Source organism: Lissotriton vulgaris, chromosome 2_1, assembly GCF_964263255.1.
Source record: "Lissotriton vulgaris chromosome 2_1, aLisVul1.2, whole genome shotgun sequence".
Taxonomy (NCBI): domain Eukaryota; kingdom Metazoa; phylum Chordata; class Amphibia; order Caudata; family Salamandridae; genus Lissotriton; species Lissotriton vulgaris.
In genome coordinates, this window is record NC_141687.1 from 1,580,745,869 (window position 1) to 1,580,770,387 (window position 24,519).

The following is a 24,519-nucleotide window of genomic DNA, read 5'->3' on the forward strand; positions in this document are numbered from 1 at the left end:
CCTTTCTTCTTGTTCTCTTTTTCGAGGTATCACTTTTTCTCTTTCATTTTCAATCTCTCCCTGTTCATCTATTTTATATCTTATCATCTCTTTTGCTTTTTCTTATTTCATCGTCCTGTACTTTCATGTTTTTGAGGTTCACTCTTATTGCAGTTGTTTTCCTTTTATCTATTTTTCTTTTTTTAAATGTCAGTACGTATTGTTTCATGGAACGTTAAAGGTCTTAACTCTCTCATTAAGAGACCCCATTAAGAATCCTTTCTCACCTTGCTAAATTGAATGTGGATTTTGCCTTTTTACAAGAGACTCATTTATCTGATGCAGAATATGTTAAGCTTAAAAGAGGTTGGGTGGGAGAGGTACATTTTGCTCCCGGAGATGGTAAGCGGAATGATGTTGCTATTCTTATTCGTAAGTCTCTTACTTACTCCATTTTAGACACTGCTTCAGACTCTGATGGTAGATGGTCATTTGTCAAACTTTCCTTGAGGGGTGTTCCACTCTCACTTCTTAATATTTATGCCCCCACAGGTGGTCATCTGAATTTTTGGCACGAGATGGCTACTCGCATCACCAGTCTCGTTGATGATCATTTTGTTTTAGCGGGGGACTGTAATCAGCCTCTTGACTCTTTTTTAGACCGAAACTCCAAAGCCTCCTTCATCCCAAACAAGTCCCATAAACTTTTTACTCACGCTATTTCACAGCATAATCTTATTGATGCTTGGCGTTTATGTAACCCAACCACTAAAGAGTTTACCTTTTACTCTCCCTCCCACCATTCCCAAATTGCGCATTGACTATATTTTTGTATCCCACCATCTTGCACAATACCTTACTCATGCAGAAATTGGTCCTATTCTATTATCTGACCATGCTCCTATCCATATTGATATTGATATTATACCCAAAGTTACTGTACCAAAGAGATGGCGTTTCAATAATTCCTTACTTTTAGATCCCAAATTTAGCACCTCTTTTACCGAATTTTTTAATGAATATTTTATTTTCAATGATACCCCGTCTATTCCTACTCACACTATTTGGGATGCTTTTAAGGCCACAGCTAGGGATTTCATCATCCGTTATGTTTCTGCAAAACGGAAGGTTGCTCGTAAATATACTAGTGACCTTCTCCGTAAAATCAAGAGTCTGGAGCACTCCTACTATACCTCTCACTCGAAGGAAAGCTTGACAGAGCTGATTGATGCCAAGTTGAAATTTAACAAGAAATCTACAGAGGATGCTTCCCTTTACTTATTGAAATCTAGTTCCAAATTTTATGGTGGGAAAAACAAAGCAGGGAAAATTCTAGCTAATTATTTCAAAATCAAACATAACAAATTAAATATTGAATCTGTATTTGCTGAGAATGATGTCCCTCGACATAAAGACACTGATATCCTTGATGAATTCTCTCGTTTCTCCTCAACCCTCTATTCCTCTGAAACTCATCCTTCCCCTCAATCTCTCTCTGATTTTTTCTCTACCATTCGTCAAACAGACCATTTCCCCATTGATGTCTCCCAGCAGGAATTACTCTCCGCTCTCAATTCTCTCAAAAAGGATAAAGCTCCGGGGCCTGATGGCTTTACTGTTGAGTTTTATCTTCATTTCTCCAAATTGCTAATACCCAAATTACATTCTCTTATTGACTCCTTTGTTACCTTGGGCGGCTCTTCAGGTACCTTTGCTGATGCTCATATTTGCATTATTCCTAAGGAAGGCAAAGATTCTCGATATTGCAAAAAGTATAGACCAATTTCCCTTGTCAACATTGATTATAAGATTTATGCCAAATCTCTTGCAGCTCGTTTAGACCCCGTTTTGCCTGAGTTACTCGGCCCGAGCAATCTGGCTTTGCTAAGGGACGTTTTATTACTGATAACACTAGACTTCTTTTTAATGTTTTGTCTAAATCCCCACGCTTTCCAGACTCCCTGGCGGCTATTGCCCTGGATGCAGAGAAGGCATTTGATATGGTAGAATGGACCTACCTTTTCTCTGCCCTCAAATGGTTTGGTTTTAGTCCCAAATTTGTGTCCTTAATTTCCTTTCTTTACTCCAATCCTATAGCAGCGGTTTGCGCAAATGGTCTGGTTTCCTCCTTTTTTGATTTAGGTAGAGGCGTTCGACAAGGTTGCCCTCTATCCCCTTTTCTCTTCAATTTAGCTTTGGAGCCCTTCCTTTCCAAACTCAGACAAAATCCTGATATACACGGCTTTCAGACTTCACATTTTCATATTAAGCTTGCTGCTTACACTGATGACATTTTGCTATTTATCTCCAACCCCACTGTCTCTATTCCCACTTTTCTTTCTAAAGTTCGTGAGTATTCGCAGATTTCTGGGTATAAGCTGAACAATGATAAGTGCAAAATTTTACCCCTCACAAAATATACCTTTAAACCTGATTTTGTTGACTCTAATTTCACTTGGAGCTCTTCTCATATCAAATATTTAGGTTTACATGTCACTCCCTCCATCACAGATACGGTCTCACTTTGACTGATCCCACTACTAAATGGCACCCACTCTATCTTTCTTGGTGGGGACGCCTTCACACTATTAAAATGATGTTATCTCCCATTGTTTTGTACACCATCTCTAATATTCCTGTTTCTATTCCCATTAAGTTCTTTAGGAAGATTAACGCTATTCTTTCCTCTTTTCTCTGGTCAGGCAAAAAACCCTGTATGTCTCTTCTCAGATTGACTTGTCCTAAATCTGAAGGAGGTGTCAATTTTCCTGACTTTCCGACTTATCACAAGGCTTTCCTTTTACGCCAGGCATCCTTCTGGCTACGAGACCCTGATGATCCTTGTCATTTGTGGGTCACTGTAGAACGTCTTTCTCTTTCTACTTTTACTTTTGCCGAATTTCTATCTTTTTCTTGCAAACCACAGTTACCATCCATCCCCATACATAAATTTACAGTCAAGCTACTCTTAGCCTCCTCCCGACCCCCCCTTCCTCTGTTGCTGATTTTCTATCCTCTACCATCTGGCACAATAACAATATCCTCATTAACAACAAACCTTTTTATAGGAAATCTTGGAGGCAAAAGGGTTTAATTTGGGTTTCTCAACTTTTCTCTCATTCCACCTTTTTATCTTTTTCCATGTTGCGCCACTCTTTTGGTTTACCTGCTTTCTTTGCTCGTAACTATCTTATACTTAAGGAAGCGGTAATGTCTACCTACAGCCAAATTCTGCATTCTCACAATCTCTCTTCGTCTCCTAATCCCGCCTCACACGTCACTCTTTTTTGGCTGTTTATTCCAAGGCTTCTCTTATCTACGCATTTCTTCGCTTCACTCCTTTGCCTCGTTTAAAGTCTAAAGTAGAGGAACAATGGGAATGTGACTTTGCTACTTCTTGGCCTACTTCACTATGGGATAAGATATGGGTCAAAATTCGCAAATCCTCCAGATCTGCAACTTTAACTCAGACTCTATTTTTCATTTATAATAGACTCCTTTTTACACCACATTTGCTTCATAAAAGATTTTCCTCTGTTCCTGACCTCTGTTGGTCTTGCTCTACACCTACTGCTACTTTATTTCACATGCTTTTCTCCTGCACAATCGTTCATGACTTCTGGAAGCGAATTTGGACCCAAATTAATGACATTTTCCACACCCGCATCCCTTTTACTTTTATCCACATTTTTCTAGGTAGTCTTTCCCCATGTTGGGACCATGTGACTTTTGATGTACAAATTATTGATTTACTGATAGTGGTTGCATTCCAACAAATTACTGCTAACTGGAAGGATTTTACAAATATATCGATTACGGCATGGTGGTATAATGTTTGTCATAATCATGGGTTGGATACTGCCTTTGTTTTTCCTCCTCATATGGCAATGAAACACACTAATTTATGGCTCGCGATAACATTATATCTTGATGCCTCTGCTAAAAAATCATCTCATTTATCACCTATTCAGCAAGGAGTCCCCAAACCTCCTTGATTGACCTTACAGTTTCTAAATACTTCCCTGTATAACAGATTTTACTACTGTTTTGTATAACATTACTTATTTCCATAACCAGTGTACTTTTTTCTTTTTCTGATATTTATGTAATGTTTTTCTAGCTTATTTTGCTTCTTTTCTGTACCATTTATGTTTATTATATTGACACCTCTTTTTGCTCAATAAACTTTATTTGAACTTAAAAAAGATATTTCCCAATTTGTATGGGCGCTGTACAATGCAGAACATATGTAAAGTGGGATAAATAAGGAGAATTTAAAACATTTGTCCTTGTTATGCCTGCCTCAAGGAGGATAAAGGTTTTGGCAGAAATTCATGTCTATACATGTTATTAGATAGGGATTAGTGTCAAAATGTAGATGAGAGTGCATGATAATGTGCATGTCCCACCCATGGCATGCCTGCTGGATGCAAAGTAGAGCAAAGTAGTGCAAAGTAGCATATGGTGCAATGTTGCACAAATCCAGGTTTGCTCCAACAATTTGTGACGGATTGATGCAAACTGGTTGCAAAGCATTAGTAAATCTGGGGCGCAGAGTCTGTTTTATACAAGCTGTAAAAATGGTGCAAGTAATTTTGGAATATTTTTTGATACAACTGCAAAGTTTCTGTCATATCGCTGATTCGCTTCTGTAGACATTACATGCCAGTGTGCATTCATGCAGGACACAGTTGTGTGTGAATTACTCAATGACTGTACGAGTTACTCGTGCGCTGCTGAATGCAAAGGTCGGTAACCCTGAACACAGAATTCCTCTTTCTGTTTCCCAGCTGTGCTGTCTGGAGTACATACATTAATTAACTCGAAGAAATACTAAGTCACATGTACTCACTTTGCAGAGTACTTTCTTAAAAGAAGGTACACAGAGGTGTCCTGCGTGAATGAAAACCATTAGAATATTGCCCTTTTGCTGTTGGTGTGCATTAGCGGAAGGAAAGGTCAAGTGTTGTCAAAAGAAGTTAGTTATGGAGAGGAAAAGACGTATTTTTAGTATTATATAAAGACAACTTGACCCAAAGGTACCAGAGCATTTTACATGAGCACCAGTTGGTTACACAAGGGCACGCATTTTTTTTAAGCACAGGGAGATTAAGTGATTTGCCTCGAATCACAGAATGTTGAGCGTCATTGCAAAGTTTCGAACCTGGTTCCTCAGAGTTGAGCTCATCCACCATAGCCCTTAGGCTACATCCTCCTTTGTGTCTCAATTCCTTCGTTTATGTCCTAGTTTCTTAGTAGCCACTGTAGTGAAAGTCTCTACTTGCGTAGGCCATATTGACTGAGTATGGCTCAAGTTTAACTCATGGGTGGAACCTCAGCTTTTTAACTATTGCATTTAACCCTTGGCCAGTCCCTTGTGAAAGTACAATGCGCACCTCCTGAGTTTGTACGCGACATTCAAAACATTATCAGTTTGAGGGAAATAATGGTTGAGTTTTATGTTATTGTGATCAACTGACATCTGGGTGTGATAAGATGATGGATGTGGCCGATTTCGTTACGTCACTGAACCATTTACAGACAGAGCTCCCCCCTCCATTTTAGCTACCAAACTCCATAAGTAACCTTCAATGAAACTCTTCTAATACCATCACGAAATATAACTCCAGAGAGAGTATCTGGATGGAATCTTTGAAATAACAAGGTGACAAGTAATGGAATGGTGTGCGATCCCCATCACATTATGCATAAATGTGAAGAATTTGCAATCTTCTGAGTAGTTTACATGCTTACCTCGTCGTACTTTTTGTTACTGTCCTTTTATTCTGTAGCTGAATGAAACAGACTTCCAATACCAAATGGCCTTACAGCTAAGGCCAAGTTTTTTTTCAGGAATCTTGAGAGACAAGCGTATTTTCTGAAGTATTTGTTTAACAAAATGATTTAACAGATGCAAAATTGAAAATTGTACAAAAATGTTAAATGTCTTTAATGCATAATAAATAGAACATTACAATTAATGGCTCACATACATCTGACCTTTTCAAGTAGTGAAATAAGAACAGAACGTCTTACACACTATTTTCAGGAAGCAATTATCAGATAGTGTTAATTAACGATATTCGGAACTGTTCACGCAATCTGTTGGCTGTCAAGAGAGTCTGTAAGAACTTGATGTAGTATTCTAGGAGGCAATATTAAAACACGATGTACATCTGCCTTTGCAGTATCAAACATGTACAACATATTACTATGCGTGGTAGTGAATAGATGAGACAAAAATATAGTTCCAGATTTACAAAGAGTTTATGCAACATAGTACAGCAAGCAAAGTTGCTAAACTTCGTTGTATGAACTGGGGAGAGCAAATCTGTTCCATACACACAAAGAAGTAGCTCTGTGCCTATGCGGGCACAGTATCAGGAGCAATGTGCCAATGCAATGTGTTGCATTGCTTTACAATTGGTGACAAAACTGTACAAATCACAATTTGAGTTGGTTTGTAAATACTATGAGAACGAACCTGTGCAAGATTTGAAGCAAAGTATTTTGTCTATTTGGGGTCCAACAACACTTATACAGAACATGTATACACTTTATGCCATGCAATAAATGATCAACATTTGCATTTTGTTCTTCTTTTATTCTTGAGAGATTGCCCAGCCAACACGTGTTTCGTCTGGATGTGTAACCCAAGACTTCTTTAGGGCTTTAGGCAACTAATGAAGGTTTGCTATCTCTCTGCCGGTTGTACTTCCATCCCGGCTGCCAAGGAGGTGGAGTAAAATGAAGAAAACCGGATGAAGGTTCCAAAGCGTGAATAGGGAAATCACTGACCAAGCGAGTACGCTGGTCCACACACACGATCGCAGCGTCTGGGACCGGAAGAACCTTCTTCTGCTGGGCACTCTCTCAAGAATAAAAGAAGAACAAAAAGCACATGTTGAACGTTTATTGCATGGCATAAAGTGTATACATGTACTGTATAAGTGTTGTTGGACCCCAAATAGACAAAGTACTTACTTTGCTTTAAATCTTTAAAACGTGTGCACAGGTTCGTTCTCTGGTCTTTTACCTAGGGGTTCAAGGTTAACACCTTCCTGTACGCACTGTCCCATTAAATATGAAATAGTAACAAGCCCTGCACTCTGGGCAGACGTCACCTTCCTACCTACCCACTCAAACCCTGCTTCTGTTTTGGTTTGTAAATACTAACCAGGCTTTTGTGTCGGCTAGTGTTAAAAAATGTAATGAAAATCAAGGCAAAAACTTTGTGAATTTGGGACATACTATTTTCCTCTGGTGAGCATTTCTCTCGCACAGAGATTTGTAAATAATGAAGTTTTGAATGTACTGTGAGAAAAGGTCACTAAGTATTAGGGAGTCATTGCCATCACAAAAAGTGTCAAGCATCGTAAAAAGTCTTCAACACATGATTAAAAGGCAAGAGTTACATTCCTTGCATTTAAGGGCATGCTAGCAGCCACGGCCCGTGGAGGGAGTGCCGGTAAGGCAGAAAGGCAGGGCGGGGGAGGGGCAGGGTGGGGGGGGGTTAAAGCTGGAATATAGATAATTGGAGGTAAGTAAACAATTTAATAAATAAAACAAATTTTGTAGCACGCCTGCATTGTGCCACTAGCAGATTTTGATTCTCGACAGATACAAATGTAGTTCTATAAGGATTATGAAAGGTTGGGATCAAAGGATGCAGAAGAATGCAAGTATCCTGGTATCCATTACAGCAATAAATTGACATGGAGCAGAGTTTAATGGTTACCTTGGCTTATACACTTAGATTATTTAACATATGTCTTCAAACTGAAATGAAAAGGGTCTTTGTGCTGGAAGACTTGATACGTACAACAATAGGTCAGTTATTTAGGCATAAGCTGATCACAGTTTTAAATAGAGCGAACTAGACCCGAGTCGGGTATCAGAGCGCTTAGTGCTGTAGTTTGGCCAATGTATCTCCTATATCTTTACAAGTCACCAGTTTTGTGTAGATTGTACATCTACCCCACTGGTATTAATAAGGTCATGCAAGGCTCAAATATTGCTTATCGTTGTATTGTCTCATATGCTAATGCATTACTAAGCATACAGTAATACATTAGGTAATATTCACTTGAACAACAGATGGGCAAAATTATTCATAACGGACGGGGAGAAATATGTTTGTTCTGTAGATTTGTTCATTCTTGTAAACTTGGAGTCAATATTTAAATATATAGTACGGTTTTTAAAATAATGGAATTTCATTCTACTTTATCCTAGGACTTTGTCTCTTGAAGCTATTTTACTATCTTTGCTGGAAAGAACCATATTGAGAATATTGCATCTATAATTCTGGTAAAGATCAGTTAAAGCTAAAAAAGGTACAACACAGTTTGGACAATATTTCTGGTTGGAGTCCTTGCTGTAATTTGACAAAACTTGTGTAGAACTGGATTCAATATGTAAAGGCTGTCAACTCAGATAATATCCTGAAGGTAATATTTATAGCATCACTCTAACTTGGCTTCTGTCATCTGTATTATAGAGCCTAGATGTGTGTTAGATGTAACTCACGAAATAGCGAGAGGTGCAAACTAGACATGAATTTTTCATCTCTAAGATAGACTTGTGCCCTTGTCATGCACAGTATTGTTATCAAGGTTGTAATTTCAGATGTCATTAGGGTGTTATCAGGAGCATATCATGAGTGATGTAATGTGTGATGGTACAAGCAGTGAATGGTGAGGGTCTCCATTTTCCAACCACTTCCCTTTTTTCGCTAACATTCATGTACAATTAAGAACAATCTCAGCACAAAAAAGAGAAGTTAAGATAGACTAAGCATGGGCGAATTTTGCGAATCTGGCGTTCGCAAATTTTGCGAATTTGCGAACTCGCAATCCGCAAAATCCGCAAATTCTTGCGAATTTTTTTTTTTTTGTGTTCGCAAGGATTTCTGCCAGTTAGCAAGGATTTCTGACAGTTCGCGAGGGTTTTGTACCAGTTCGCAATTGCGAACTTACATGTCGGCTCGCAACGGTCACGATTATGTTGTTTCTACGTCTGGTTCATCATCATAGGTTCCCAGCACCCTCTGTGTCACCCCTGCCACCCTCTGTTTTACCCATTCCACCCTCTGGTACATCAATGCCACCCTCTGGTTCATCATCACTGTAGATTATGGGGGGAAAAAGCAAGCACACCTGCCTGCTTCAACTGACATGAATTAATTTGGGGTTGATTTATTAATGTGTCACTGTTTTAAAATTCCAGTCTGGCACCTGCTTCCTTATCTGTAATTTGCTTTCTGTTGCAGTGCAATTTTTTTTCTCCAGGACCTTTGTGGCCTACTTGTAGCTATTCTATGAGCCTGCTGTGAGGGTCAGAGCAGAGTCATACAATTGTTGCAACTAGCATCTGAACTCTAGAGGGGCCCTTGTCAGGAAGCACTACAGGGAACGGTTACTAATGATGAGTTTGAACTTTTGAACCTGCTTTCACTTTTGCAAAACTCGTTTTTCTGCAGAACAGCATTACAGCAACTGTAATGCCCCACCAAGCTTATATGAGAAAGTTGATTTCTAATCCAAAAGTTATCCAAAGAAAATCAAAAGGCCTCAAATCCAAAAAAGTGCAGGCAAATGTCAACCTGAGGAGTTATTCTGATAAAAATCATCATTTTCAGAAGGTCTATGCTGCTTGCTAGGAGATTTCTTGTGCAGAATTGCAATTTTTGTAATTTCGCAAGTGCGAGAAAAGCAACTAGGGGGATCACAGGGACAAAGGGACCTAAATGGCATCCTCGAATATCTCAGATGCACGCCATGCCATGCCATGCCATGTAAGAGCTGGGTCCCATTACACAATACAAATTTGGCACTTTTCTTTGACAATTCTGTTGATCACTATTTACTTCAGACTGCACTCTAAAAGGCCAGTTAAGTACAACAATGTCACCTCTGAAGCTTAATGAACACATAGAATATTCCTTCCAATGTTTAAAATCTCTCTTAAAGAAAAGAGATACGTTTAATGTAGACTAGCCATTGGGGCAGGAGAGCAAGAGGACGTTTTGTGCTGAATAAGAGAGGCTGTTGCCACCAAACTCACTGATCCCTCCAATAATGAAAGACTGACTGGATCTACCAGGATTTGAACTTGTGACCTTGTGACAATGAGGTCAATCAAAGAGAGATTCCTTTAGTGGATGGATTATTCCACGGAAATACCAATCCACAGTGAAAGCACAACTCTTACCTGCCATGGGGACAGAAACAGCACTGGTCCAACCTTCAATTTATCGTGACTAACCTGAGATGAAAAAAAGGGCCCGGGACCATTCTAAAGACCAATGCAAGTAAGGTAAAATATGCAAGAAGAAAGCAACAGAAAGAACCAGGCTCATAGAACAGCAACAAAGTGGTTGTTGCCCAAAATAAAACTCTGGGGTTGGAGCAGAATTTGAGGTGATGTCATACCCTTTCAAAACCAGGATTTCGGTCACTGATGATGCAGAGAAAAGGAACTGGATTTGAAAAACATGCTTTCCGAATTGTTTTTTGATCCACTTTCAAGCACTGTGAGGTATTTGTCCTGAGTTCACCCGCAACTATATAATTCTATATCGTTCCATGACCTAGACTTACACAGAAAAATAGAAGCGACTCTTTTAATAGCACAGCATGAAAGTAAACTAAAGAAGCACACCATTCTGGAAAAATCAAATACTTGTAGGAAACAACGCTGGTTTTCTCCGGCTAAGACGGCAGTGTCTTAATTTTATGGCTGAGGCTATCATTGTGGTATGGCACAAGGAAGAGGCAGGATAGTTAAAAATGGGGCACCTATTTCTTTTTGTTGCAGATTGATATAGCAACCCAAAAGTATTGGAGCGCTTTACATGATCACAGTTATGTTACACAAGGACACATTCATTTTTTGGTAGGCACAGGGAGATTAAGTGATTTGCCCAGAATCACAGGATGTTGAGCTGATGCCGAGGTTCAAACTGGTTCCCGAGCTCCAAAGTGCATAGCTCTAGCCGTGTGACCACATCCTCTCCTCATGGCGATGTCACTACCCAAACACACACTTATCATTTACCACCACATTAAGCAACTCCTTCTCAATGTTTTACCTAGAAATGAATTCAACATGGCAATGGTCGAACTATGGGGCACATGAATTTTACCAATTCGCTATTTAGGAATCTCAAAATACTATGCATAAAGGTATTACACAAAAAAAGTGATTCCTTAACATTACGTAATATCAATTCGGAAATTGTGAATCACTATCACATAATGTGCCCATGGGAATGAATGGTATTGCATTCGCTAATTGTGATTACCAAATTGGTAATCGCAAATAGTGAATGTAAATCCAAGGGTGTCCGGGTGCCTAGGGCCCCCTGAAGCACCCCACAAAAAAAGGAAGTGTGCACGTGCACTTTGAAAAATGCATTTTTGTGCATTTTTCAAAGCATGCACATATTAACATAAAATTGAAGTGGATGGTAATTAGCATTTCCCAAATGCACAGTTCGCATTTGGGAAAGGCTACGTGCATCTGCATGATGGAATAGCAAATTGCAATTCCCTAATGCATTCGCAATTTAGGCAATCACAAAAAATTGTGATTATCTAAATAGCGATTGCAAAAACATACATGCATAGGAAAAGACCTTTTTCCATGCGCAAATGGGCGGATTCAGCGAATCGGCCCGTTTGCAAACGGGTAACAGCTTGATGCATGTGTCCCTATGTCCCCAGGCTCTGAAACACTGGAGAAAGACAACCCCCAGTTCTTTTATGGGTTCAGGAACCTCAAGAAATCCAGAATGTTAAATGTGATGCATGAGAGCAAGGCACCAGATACTAATGGAGAAAAGTAGCTTCCATGTATTATGGCGAGGTTTGAGCGTTCTCTCGCCTTTTATGTGTATATCTAGCCTGGCATTATCTTGCTACTATGTACTGGACCTATATCTGAATGGATGTCATAATTCATTGATGAGGTGAAAATGAAAAATGGTTCGCACTATATTAAAATCACAAATTAATACATACATTATCAATAACACGTTTTCTTCCGCCTGTAAAATGAATGTAATGAGAAAGTCACAGTCACTAGGAGAAATGAATCCATTGTGCCCATCTCCCTTCAACTAAATCTTCTGGAGAGTACCTGAAGAAGTATAAGCCAGCCTTCCCTATAAGCAAGTATCCTCATACTCAGAAACGGTAGCAAGGATCAATAATAATAAACACAAACGAGCCTTTAAAAAATTCTGCAAACCTCAGTGATTACAGGGAAACATCAAATGTATTTACAACTCGCGCAGGTAAATTGCACAAATCTGTACTCTATGGGTTATTACTAAGTAGGGCATTAACAGGTCTGAAAGAGCGCATTTGCACTGTGGTCCTATAATCTCTTTCAACTACCTATGACCTACCCCCATTCCTTACAATAAGTACTTTTGTGGCAACATAAAGCACTCGATTTAAGGAATATAAAGTGATAAAACACACATCTTAGACTTTTTAAGAGACAGTAGAGCTATGCACAGGATAATGAGGCGCACAGTACACAAACAATCTTAAAGTAAAATGACTGCAAATGTGATATATTCACTAATAGTTGGATTGATTTAGTAGATGGCATATTTGGTAATTTATCTTTCAAAATTCTTACCATGTTGACAATGTGATCCATAGAATCTACGAGGACAGGAACATGTGTTGGGACGAACACAGACTCCTTGGTTTAAACAAAGAGGCACGCACACAGCTGTATAGAAATCAATGTATAGAAATACATTTTAAAAAGTATCATGTTTAGCATGTATAATTCTAAAAAATGTTTTCACTTACTGCATTAAGAAAGAAAGGTTGAACATTGAAAACTATTAGTTTCCTGACTACAGTGTGAACTGAAATAAAACACAATACTTTATCTTGAGTCAATGATGGCATGCATATATCACATTAGAGTGTTCCTAATTCATGGTATGTGTACTTTAGTATGCTATGGCTTGTTTTGTATTTCACAATAGTTGTGTGGTTTATGATGGTGTTTGATTTATGTGGTGATGGTACATATGTGGGAATGTCACCAGAACTCTGAGATGGCAATATAGGACAATATCACACATATTGCTGTTCTGTAAATTTTTACATTGCATGCTTTTACTTGAGGTTGTTTGCTTGAAAAATATGTTTTCATCAAAGTGTACCAACAGTGGGCACTAATTGGAAGTGGAATTGTAATATTGAACTTTCACAAGTGCATTTTTTATAAACCAATGAACAATGGTGAGGATCAATAGGTGTATGTTATGTTGTTATTCTGGGATTGCAGCATTACTACTAGTTTCCTCATTTACCATATCATCTTCCACATCATTTGCAAATTTACCAAAATATATATTTCTAGGACAAATTGATGAAACTAATGCTGCCAGAAAAATGTGCCCAATAATTACCATTCTTTGCTGCATACGTTAGATAATTGCACACAGAATAATCAGAGTATCCCTGACAATGGTAAAGCTTTAAGAGTGGCATAAGGGCTTTCGTTCTGATTGTGAGACCTAACCCGAAGTTCATGGAGAACTGTGAAGTATGTTTACATATTTCATAGTTTCTGTGAAATATGGGTTTTTATACCATTGCAAATTGTGCAATAAAATATCCAAAGACAGCATCAGCTGTTGTAACTTTATTTTGTTATTATTTCTAGATATACTATGCACAATTTGAGCTGTTAAGATGCCATTTTCTGCTTTTCAAAATGGTTTGGTCATAACATTTTATAATGTCATATACAAGTCATTGTACAATATCCATATGATTCACTCTCACTCTCTCTGTCTATATATCAGAATGGGGTTCCTGGCTTGCTAGGGTATACACATAAACCAGGCAACACCCACCACTCTTAGTCAGGGTAAGGGTGTTACACACGCAAGATAACCCTGATCACCCCCTTGGTAGCTTGGCAGAGAAGTCAAGCTTATCCCAGAGGCAAGGTGTAAAGTGTTTGCGTAAAACACACATACCCTTGACATACAAGCACAGCACAAAGAGATACTCCACACAAGGGTATATAAAAATGTTACATATATCATGGAGAAGTGTGGCTCACTGGTTAGAAGCGGCAGACCCTAAAGCAGAAGTCGGCCCGGGGACCAGGGTTCAATTCCCGACACGGCAGGGTCTTGGGTCTATGTCCGCGGACTCGATAATTCTCGCCTAGGTCCCTACGCTAACCATGGGTCCCACTCTGCAACTATGGGCAATAGCTTGCTTAATCTCCACAACGGCCCTAGCAGTGCCGGGGATACCTGGCCTCACCTTGGGGGTGCCCTCTCGCAGGGAAAGCCAGGACGGGTTCCCATGCGGTATACAGCACCAGGACGCCATGTAACAAGGTAACAGTGCGCTTTACAAGTATACATACATTAACATTATATAAAAAAACACATAGACTACAATAAGTAAACATTAAGTCACCCTCCTACCAGGCAATTTGTCATGAAATCCTATGAGGTGTATTTAATTAGTTACATTATATACCCCATTTTGTCTTTGTTCTTCTTTGTGCAAAGGTCTCTGAACCCAGTCCGAACCAATTCTGTCCTCACTAGTGCAGTATGACCACCGCGGGTGAAGACAGCATCGTGCAAGAGTGATATGCACTATTCAGGTGCAATGAAAAAATCCTCCCACTACTCTAAATGCAGCAAAGGTCTATTCAACTCTGCTCTGAGTCATCCAGGAAGGGCCAGAAACACCTCAACTCCCCACTGGCTGTCCACAGTACTCCAAACCCAGACAGTCAATCCACAAGCAGGCAGAGGCAGACATAATGGTTAAACAAGAAAATGCCTACTTTCTAAAACTGCAAAAACCACAGTTGATGGACAGAATGCAGAACAATGTCATACATTCACCCCAGTACAGAGATCTGGGCCTAAGTCCATCGTTTTTTTGCACTCCACACTACCCCAGTTCAGACATGGCCATATGCAAATCAGTCTGACCCTGTGCCTCATGGGAACAGTCCAGCCCGAACTGCCAAGCCATGCCTTACCTGGACCGGAAACAAGCTTCCGAGGACCGTTTTCTGGCATTCCAGCCGTCTTCAGCCCAGCTTGCTTGAATCCAGTGGTGTGGAGTGCATGGGACTCACGTCTGAGCATACCCATCCCACTCGTGGTGACAAATGCAAAAACCACAGTTGATGGACAGAATGCAGAACAATGTCATACTGTTAGAAATGGGGTCCCTGGCTGGCCAGGGCTCACGCCAAAGTCAGTCAGAGACCACCACTTCCAAGTCAGGGCAAGGGAGTCACACGCCAAGATAACCCCTGCTCACCCTCTAGGTAACGTGGCGCGAGCAGCAAGGCTAAACTTGAAGACGGTATGAGTTAAGTATTTGCGCACGCACCCCAGCAACAACACCCAAGGCCCACCACAAAGGAAACTCCGCACAAGGTTGTATAAAAAATAGCCTTTGTATTGTAGTAAAAACACATTAGATAACACACAAACTTTACAATGTGCCAACAGGCACGGGCAGAATTTACAAGGGATTATGTACAGGACAGAACCACATGGACCACTGTCAGGGGTAGGCACTTTTTAGAAATAATACTTGTAGGTATACACTTAGCACATAAACATATAATGATTAGCACCAAAATAGTACATGTAGCACACAACCAGTAATCACTGGTAAAGAGTGAATACCTCCTACGCAGCCCCAAAACACTGTAGGACAATCACGCAGGGAACTAGGACCTGATCATCAGGACATAAGGAAGGAATACCATCACCTAAGCAGGTCGCTTTTAGCAAAGGGAAGGAAACCTAAACAAATACCTAAGCAGGTCACTTTTAGCAAAGGTAATTAGACATCAACAATCCTCTAAGCAGGTCACAATTAGCAAAGGGGATAAACATAAAATACCTAAGCAGGTCACTTTTAGCAAAGGTAATGGGACATAAACAATCCTCTAAGCAGGTCACATTTAGCAAAGGGGATCAACATAAAATACCTAAGCAGGTCACTTTTAGCAAAGGTAATGGGACATAAACAATTGCACATGAGGCATTAAACACATTCAGAGGTGCAGGTTAGAACATTTGCGCAAGAATCACATACATCAGTAAATTACAATGCGCTGGGTGCACATAGCACAACACTAGAATTGTCCCTCAGGCCAACTGGCCTCGCAAGGGGCTGAATGCCCTGAGTCTCAATGTCAGGGGGTCTGCGCAGGCAGCACAAACCACAAGCCTAAATGTAGCAACTGTCCACTAAGTGCTGGACAGTTGGGAATCACAGCTGGGCAAACGTTGGAGCCACGTGGGCTCAAGAACGCAGGTGACTGGCACCTAAGAGCTTCAGCACTCTAAACAAATGAAATGCCCCCAGAGCCTCTCTGGCTCGCAAAACAAATATGGGCTGGGAGCCTCGTGGGCTTCAGAACAGATGTGGCCAAGGAGCCTCTCGGGGCTCAAAAGAACAATTGCGGGCGGGTGGAGCCTCTCTCAGGCTCAAAAACAAATGTGCCCCTCCTCGAGCCTCGCAAGGCTCGAAAACAGAAATACCCCAGGAGCCTCAACCGGCTCTTCACTTTGACGGGGAGGGGCGGGCACCGGCAATGTGCCCCGACGCCCTCCTCCCCGATCCTTCACTGAGCCCCACTCACCGGATCCTCCTGGCAGCAGCAGGGCGGGGCTCCTCTCCTCACACGGGAGCCTCCGAGGACGCGGCAGACTGCTTCCTGCTACTCCGGTCCTCGCAGCCAATAAATGCGCGAGTCGCTCGGCGAGCCTCCGGCAGCTGTAACCAATCACAGCGCGGCTCTCCGGGTGACGTCAGCGGCTGCACTCTCTCGTTCCCGGTGCTGCGACGGTGATCACGGGGCAATGCCGGGTGGGCACCGGCTTCCAATAAGTAAATAAAAACGGGCAATGCCGGGTAGGCTCCGGCCTTTGAATAAAATTATAAGGCGAGGTGGGCACTCGCTCTGCCGAAAATCGGCAATAAAGTGGGCAAACGCCGGGTGGGCATCGGCTGCACAAAATAGAGCGCTCGAAGCGCTAGAAGGGAAATAAAGCGCTATCAAGCGCCAAGGGCTCAAAATAAAGCACTCCTCAGCACTAAGGAAAATAAGCAGCGCTCCCCAGCGCTAAAGGACAAGGGAACAGCACTCTCAGCGCTATGAGCAACAGCAAAGCTCCAGCAGGGTCTGGAGGCAGGCAGGGGGGCAAGGCAGGGCCAGAGCCAGCACACTGGGTCTCCAGGCAGGGAGACAAGCCAAGTGGCGGTCCTCTTTGCCCCAGCAGCAGCAGTAGCCCCCTCTGGCAAGGATCCAAAAGCAGAACCAAATTGTATGGGGACACAGCCTCTTCTTATACTGTAAAATCCCTTTGTCTGTAGGTGCAGGGTGGGGGAAAACCAGTCGCAGCTGGTTTTGAAGTACCCTTGATAGCTCAACCACCCATTTCATTCACTGGCAGGGCTAGGGACATCAGTCGTACTACAGGGGGTGGAGCCAGCATTGTGTGGGGAAAGTCCAGGCCCATCAGGGACCAGGTGCTCTCCTCCCAAGCCATCAACATGCTAATCTCACACTCACCACTGGGCAGACCCATCCAGCCTTCCTAGAGCCAGGCTCACCAGCCAGCTCCAGCCAATCACACAGCAGGCATATTTTACATTAATATGCCAAGTCCTAGAAGTGGCATTTCTACACATGACACACACATGCCACATACGCCATTGCGAAGCATTCACTCTCACGAGCTCACACATACCAAATTCGAGCATGCACTCCCCACGCATCAGGAACTACTAGGGACACAGACATTCCCCATGCATTCCTATGGGAGAGCAGGCTAGCCTAACTACATGCACGCACTTTACTCTGGGACACAGGGAAAAAGTGCGCACAGACCAGAAAATCATCCACATAGATCACAGATTAAAATCAAAAAGATTAGGGGTGAACCTGCCTTAAGGGCCAAGTAAAACACATACATTCACCCCAGTACAGAGATCTGGGCCTACAGAACGGTGATGGATTAAACCCAGATCTTTTGACTGGGTGTGAGTGTTTGATTGATTCAGATGCTCCGTCCATCACCACCCCCTTTTGTACCGCTTTTGGCCGCCATAAGTGTGGCAGGGTATACTCAGAAGTGAGTCCCTTGCTCACTTTGCCACTGGATTCAAGCAAGCCGGGCTGAAGACGGCTGGAATGCCAGAAACCGGTCCTCGGAAGCTTGTTTCCGGTCCAGGGAAGACATGGCTTGGCAGTTCAGGCTGGACTGCTCCCATGAGGCACAGGGTCAGACTGATTTGCATATAGCCATGTCTGAACTGGGGTGGCAGAGTGGGCTAAAGAACGGTTATCGATTAAACCCAGATCTTTTGACTGGGTGTGAGTGTTTGATTGATTCAGATGCTCCGTCCATCACCACCCCCTTTTGTACCGCTTTTGGCCGCCATAAATGTGGCAGGGTTTACTCAGACGTGAGTCCCTTGCTCACTTTGCCACTGGATTCAAGCAAGCCGGGCTGAAGATGGCTGGAATGCCAGAAACCGGTCCTCAGAAGCTTGTTTCCGGTCCAGGGAAGACATGGCTTGGCAGTTCGGGCTTGACTGTTCCCATGAGGCACAGGGTCAGACTGATTTTTATATAGCCATGTCTGAACCGGGGTGGCAGAGTGGGCTAAAGAACGGTGATGGATTAAACCCAGATCTTTTGACTGGGTGTGAGTGTTTGATTGATTCAGATGCTCCGTCCATCACCACCCCCTTTTGTACTACTTTCTAAAAGTGGCATTTTCAAACACACAATTTAAAAAACATCTTTACTAAAGTATGTATTATTAAATTCTGAGTTCCAAGAACCTAAACTTTATTCCTCTATCTTATCCGGCTTGAAAGTTATACTTGTAAGATGTCACAAAATATATCTAATGTTATCCTATGGGATAGATAGCCTTCAATAGTGAAAAACAAAATACACCGTATTTCACTATCAGGACATGTCATACACACCAGCACATGCCCTACCTTTCACATACACTTCACTTTGCCCATTAGGGTACCTTGGGCCTACCTGAGGGGTGTCTTACATGTAAGAAAAGGGAAGGTTAGGGCCTGGAAAGAGGGTGCACTTGCCAGGTCGGCATGGAAGTTCAAAACTACACGCAGACAGTACAGTGGTAGGTCTGAGTTACATTTGCAGGGTTACTTAGGTGGGTGTCACAATCAGTGCTGCAGGCCTACTAGTAGCATTTGATTTACAGGCCCTGGCATACTTAGTACACTTTACTAGGGACTTACCAGCAAATGAAGCATGCCAATCAGGGAGAACCAATTGTAACAGTAATTTATACAAGGAGCACTTGCACTTTGGCACTAATCAGCAGTGGCAAAGTGCCCAAAGCATCTAAGCCAGCAAAAAAGAAACCCAGCACTGCTTCAAACATACAGGAGGCAGAGGACAGGAGGCAGAGGCAAAAACGTTAGGGGAAACCACACCAAGGATGCCAAGTCTAACAATATATATGCAAAAAAGAAGCTGAGAACTCTGGGTAGTTCCCAAGTTTCGCTAGAGAGCAGCTCTGGTATAGAACACCCTCAACACCAACGACACTCTAAACTTGATCACCTCAGATATCTGCATTTCTATCAAAATCTTAGATCATAGAATTAGCAATGTGCAATCCATGCCGAGATAGAAAGGGTACAAAGCCTCTTGCCATCTTCTCAACAAAGTTTTTAAGCATGGCGGCCGCGAGTTAGAGTGGATCGCACGGAGGTGATGGTCTCTCCTCCATCGGGCTTGAACTAGGAGAAATACCTGCGAATAACTTGCCTTTAACCCCCTGGAAGCGTCTGGAATTCCAATACTTTACGCTCTTCGAAGTTACCGGTCAGGCGCGGATGTGTTTGGCTGCGGTTTCTGCTCCGGCGTTGCCCGCCCCTCCCCTCTCACTGCAGCAGTGGTTCCGAGCAGCCGTGGAGCTGCGATGAGGACGCCGGGTGGAAGCTCGCGGATGGATGCCTCAAGTTCGGGGGACAGGGAGAAGGGCGTGAAAAGACCCACCCAATATTTGCACCCCCCCGGACCCAGTTGGACACGGACAGTGGACTCGAGGCAGTGAAAGACGCCGCACAGAGGCTGAAATCAAAAGCAGAAGCAGTGGGAGAAGAGAGAAGGCAGAGACCCAGTGCAGTTGAACCCCCTGCTGGCGAGCTTGATACCGGTGGTGGCAGCAGCAGCACCAGTGTCAGTAAGGAGAAGGGGTGGATGGATGACCTGCAGGGAGGTGGGAGTTTAAAGACATTCCCCGATTTAAAATCCCCAAAAAATCCACTGCAATCCCCCATTAATACTATCAATACCAGCAGTAAAAAAAAGACAGCCCCCCTGAAGAAGAGAGGTGGCAAAGGAAGGAGGAGGGGAGAAGGCTTAGGAGCAAAGGAGTGCTGTGAGGACTTTAACCCTGAGCTGACTGACGGGCACAGTGAAGTTGCGGGGGGGGGAGTCAAAGGGGTTACTGATTGCGCAGGTGGAATCTGGGAAGCAGGGCAGAGGGCTAAAGTGAGTCCTGAGTCCTATATTCAGGCGAGGAGTAAACGTAAGGGGGCCCTGGTGTCACGAATAACACCCTTGTTGCGTGCTTACTTCAAGGTACTACCACAGGTGTTGGAGGTGGAGGCCCAGTTATACAAAGACTAGAGCCCACGGGTTTATATATAGGTAAAAAAAGGAAACAACATTGAAGGAAAAAAAAAAAGAAAAAGAAAAAAAAATCATGAGGAATAAAACCCATGGGCTTTTACACTTAATGGGGAAAGAGAATAATAGGAAAAAATAAAAATATATAAGAGAATACAATAGAATTGAGTAAAAGCTATGACAGAAGTTAAAAACAAGGAGAGAATCCAAATTCAAATCAAAGCTGAAAGAGAGGGAGGAAGGAAGAGAGGAAGATGAAGATTGAAGGAAGGGGCGGGGAAGTGAAAATAGGAATGAGGGACTCTCCCTGGGTTTCTTCTTTTTTGTTCTCTTTTCTCTCCGTATGTAGTTAATAAGGGGACACACAATTACATAAAACTATAAAGTATAGCAAGTAAACTGAGTTTCTATAGGTGGTTGATAGAGTAAGAGTCCAACTCACCAACGTAAACCTGGCGAACCAACATGCCAGGAGAAGTGAGGGGGGGTTTTCCAGGGGAGGGGGGAGGGATTATTCCAAATTATTTTCCAATCACCGCAATCACTTTCTGAGAGTGTTTTATCCAGTTAATGGTAGGGGGTATAAAAAGATAACATGACTGAAGTGCAATTTTTATCCTGGAACATTAATGGTCTGCGAGTGAAGGGGAGGAGGCATAGAATCTTGCAATGTTTTAGGGACTCCCCAGCACAGGTCATAGTGGTACAGGAGACACACCTACTCAAACATGAGGTTGAAACAATCATGAAAACGCAGAGGTGGGTGGACAAATTCATCTGCACAAACCAGACTGCTTTCATCCGTGGAATACTCATTATGTTTAAAAAATCTGCAAAAGCACAGATCTTGGCATATGAGGAGGACCTTAGTGGGAGGTGGTTGGTGTGTAATATGCGGCTAGACGGTCAACAATATATCTTGGTAGGTTATTATGGTCCAAACCAAGACAATCTGTCCTACCTTCAAAAAATCCAAGGGGCCTTAGTCACTCTGAATGACCCTATTATATGGGTGGGAGATTTTAATATTGTTTTGAATCCCAAGCTCGACAAGTCCTGAAGCTCCAGAGCGATGGGATCACCCAAATCAAGGCCCATTCTGATGTCCATCATGTCGTCAGTGGGGTTGGCAGACGTCTGGAGAGAAAGGGCGGGTCTTGCTCCCGGGGTCTCATACAGGAACCTTAAGTGTAGACACAGCTCAAGGATAGATTATGCACTCTTTAGCTATAATATCAAAGAGGAGGTGAAGGGGTTACGGTATCTCCCCCCTCATCTCTCAGATCATTAAGCAATTGCCTTCTCCCTGACTGTCACCCAACAGAAAAAACACTTGTCTTGGTCATCTGATGGGACGATTTTGTTAGATCAGGCGAGACCAACCTGCTATCAGAGGAGGTGGCTAAATTCCTAGAAATCAATTTGGATTCAGCAGGAATTAGCACTGTATGGGAAACCCTTAAAGCTTTTTTAAGAGGGTATATTACGAATCGAGCCTCATATAGAGGAAAGTTCTATAGAGAAAAAATCTGGAATTTAGAACGAGAACTAGATAGCTTGGATAGGAGGTGTGGTACCTCAGGGGAACCCTCGGTTGAGCAAGAAGAGAGGGCTAAGGTGAAATCAGAGCTGGACAAAGTATTACAGGAAAGAGTAGAGAGGAGGTGGGCGGCAAGTAAGATCTCGAATTTTGAATATGGGGAGGCAGCTGGTAAGGTCTTAGTCTGGAAGATCAAAACAGACAAATCTAAAAAGTTTATAAGTGGAATTCGAAAAGAGGGGGACTCTACTGTCAGGTCTACTAACACGGAGATTGGTTGCACTTTTCAGGAGTTCTTTCAAAAAATTTACACAGAGGATATCGAAGATGACCCCCCGGCAAGAAACTCATGGCTAAGCAGGATCCAACTGCCCACCCTAACGGGTGATCAGACAGAACGCCTAGATAGAGATATATCGGAGGCTGAAGTAAGTAAGGTGATAGGACAACTGAAGCAAGGGAAGGAAGGCGGCAGGGCCAGATTGCCTTCCCGGGGAAATATACCGGGTTCTGTGTCCGGTCCTAGTAACAACATTGACAGCGCTATTTAACAACATTTTCACAAATGGATTAGTGCCTCCGCACTCATGGAGTGAAGCAACCATAGTTCTTATACCGAAACCGGGTAAGGATCCAACTGATTGCGGGTCCTATTGGCCGATCTCGCTATTAAATAATGATTATAAGATCTTTGCCGCAGTACTATCAGCACGGCTGGCAAGCGAGATCGGCTCGATAATCCATGAAGACCAAAAGGGATTCATAAGGGGGCGCCAGTTGGCAGATTTAACCCGGGACCTGGTCGCAGCTATAGATATCGCCACCTCCTTTTCCTTGCCCTTGGCTACATTAACCCCAGATGCCACTAAGACCTTTGATAGGGTCAACTGGCCCTATCTGGATGCAGTATTAAGGAAGTTTCAGCTAGGTGAGAACTTCTGCCGAACCATCCAGCTGTACAGAGCCCCCACCGCCAAACTTTTAGTCAATGACACACTCACAGCGCCATTTAAAATCTCACGGGGAACCGGTCAGGCCGGATGTTTTTGGCTGCGGTTTCTGCTCCGGCGTTGCCCGCCCCTCCCCTCTCACTGCAGCAGTGGTTCCGAGCAGCCGTGGAGCTGCGATGAGGACGCCGGGTGGCAGCTCGCGGATGGATGCCTCAAGTTCGGGGGACAGGGAGAAGGGCGTGAAAAGACCCACCCAATATTTGCACCTCCCCGGATCCAGTTGGACACGGACAGTGGACTCGAGGCAGTGAAAGACGCCGCATGGAGGCTGAAATCAAAAGCAGAAGCAGTGGGAGAAGAGAGAAGGCAGAGACCCAGTGCAGTTGAACCCCCTGCTGGCGAGCTTGATACCGGTGGTGGCAGCAGCAGCAACAGTGTCAGTAAGGAGAAGGGGTGGACGGATGACCTGCAGGGAGGTGGGAGTTTAAAGACATTCTTCGATTTAAAATACCCAAAAAATCCACAGCAGTCCCCCATTAATACTATCAATACCAGCAGTAAAAAAAGACAGCCCCCCTTAAGAAGAGAGGTGGCAAAGGAAGGAGGATGGGAGAAGGCTTAGGAGCAAAGAAGTGCTGTGAGGACTTTAACCCTGAGCTGACTGACGGGCACAGCGAAGTTGCGGGGGGGGAAAGTCAAAGGGGTTACTGATTGCGCAGGTGGAATCTGGGAAGCAGGGCAGAGGGCTAAAGTGAGTCCCGAGTCCTATATTCAGGCGAGGAGTAAACGTAAGGGGGCCCTGGTGTCACGAATAACACCCTTGTTGCGTGCTTACTTCAAGGTACTACCACAGGTGTTGGAGGTGACCCATAGCCCAGTTATACAAAGACTAGAGCCCACGGGTTGTTTCACACAGAAGATGGCAGATTTGGGGGGTCCAGGTGGGGCTTCGCTAGAAATACCTACACCAGCACCCACACCTGCACCTGTGGTGAGTACATTGCCAACAGAGGCTACCGAGGGGGTTGCTGAAGAATGTGCAGGAGGTGTAACAGAGAGGGACATAACGTATACTGAAAGGGAGCAAGGAGGGACCCGCCGGGAGGATCTGCTTATTGCCATGAGAGAGGAGATAAAGATGGGCTTCGCAGAATCTAAACAAAACCAGAGTGAGATCAGGATAGCATGTGACACCTTGGAACGGAAAGTGGACGGGCTCTCTGAGAGAACTGAGAGTCTGGAAGGATCTGTTGGGGAGCTAAAAGCGAACCTGGAGGCAGCACAGTCCCGGATTCAATCCCTAAGGAAGGAGGGGGATGAGAT

General features: G+C 43.1%; 1 protein-coding gene across 1 annotated transcript in view; it reads right to left on the reverse strand.

The window, feature by feature from the left end:
* Positions 1–24,519, reverse strand: part of LOC147732932 (von Willebrand factor D and EGF domain-containing protein-like) — a 1,979,930-nt gene that overhangs the window by 10,618 nt on the left and 1,944,793 nt on the right. Inside the window, exon 22 of the mRNA XM_086955141.1 lies at positions 12,631–12,726. Coding sequence (XP_086811267.1) covers positions 12,631–12,726 — 96 coding nt within the window. The remainder of the gene's footprint in view (positions 1–12,630; positions 12,727–24,519) is intronic.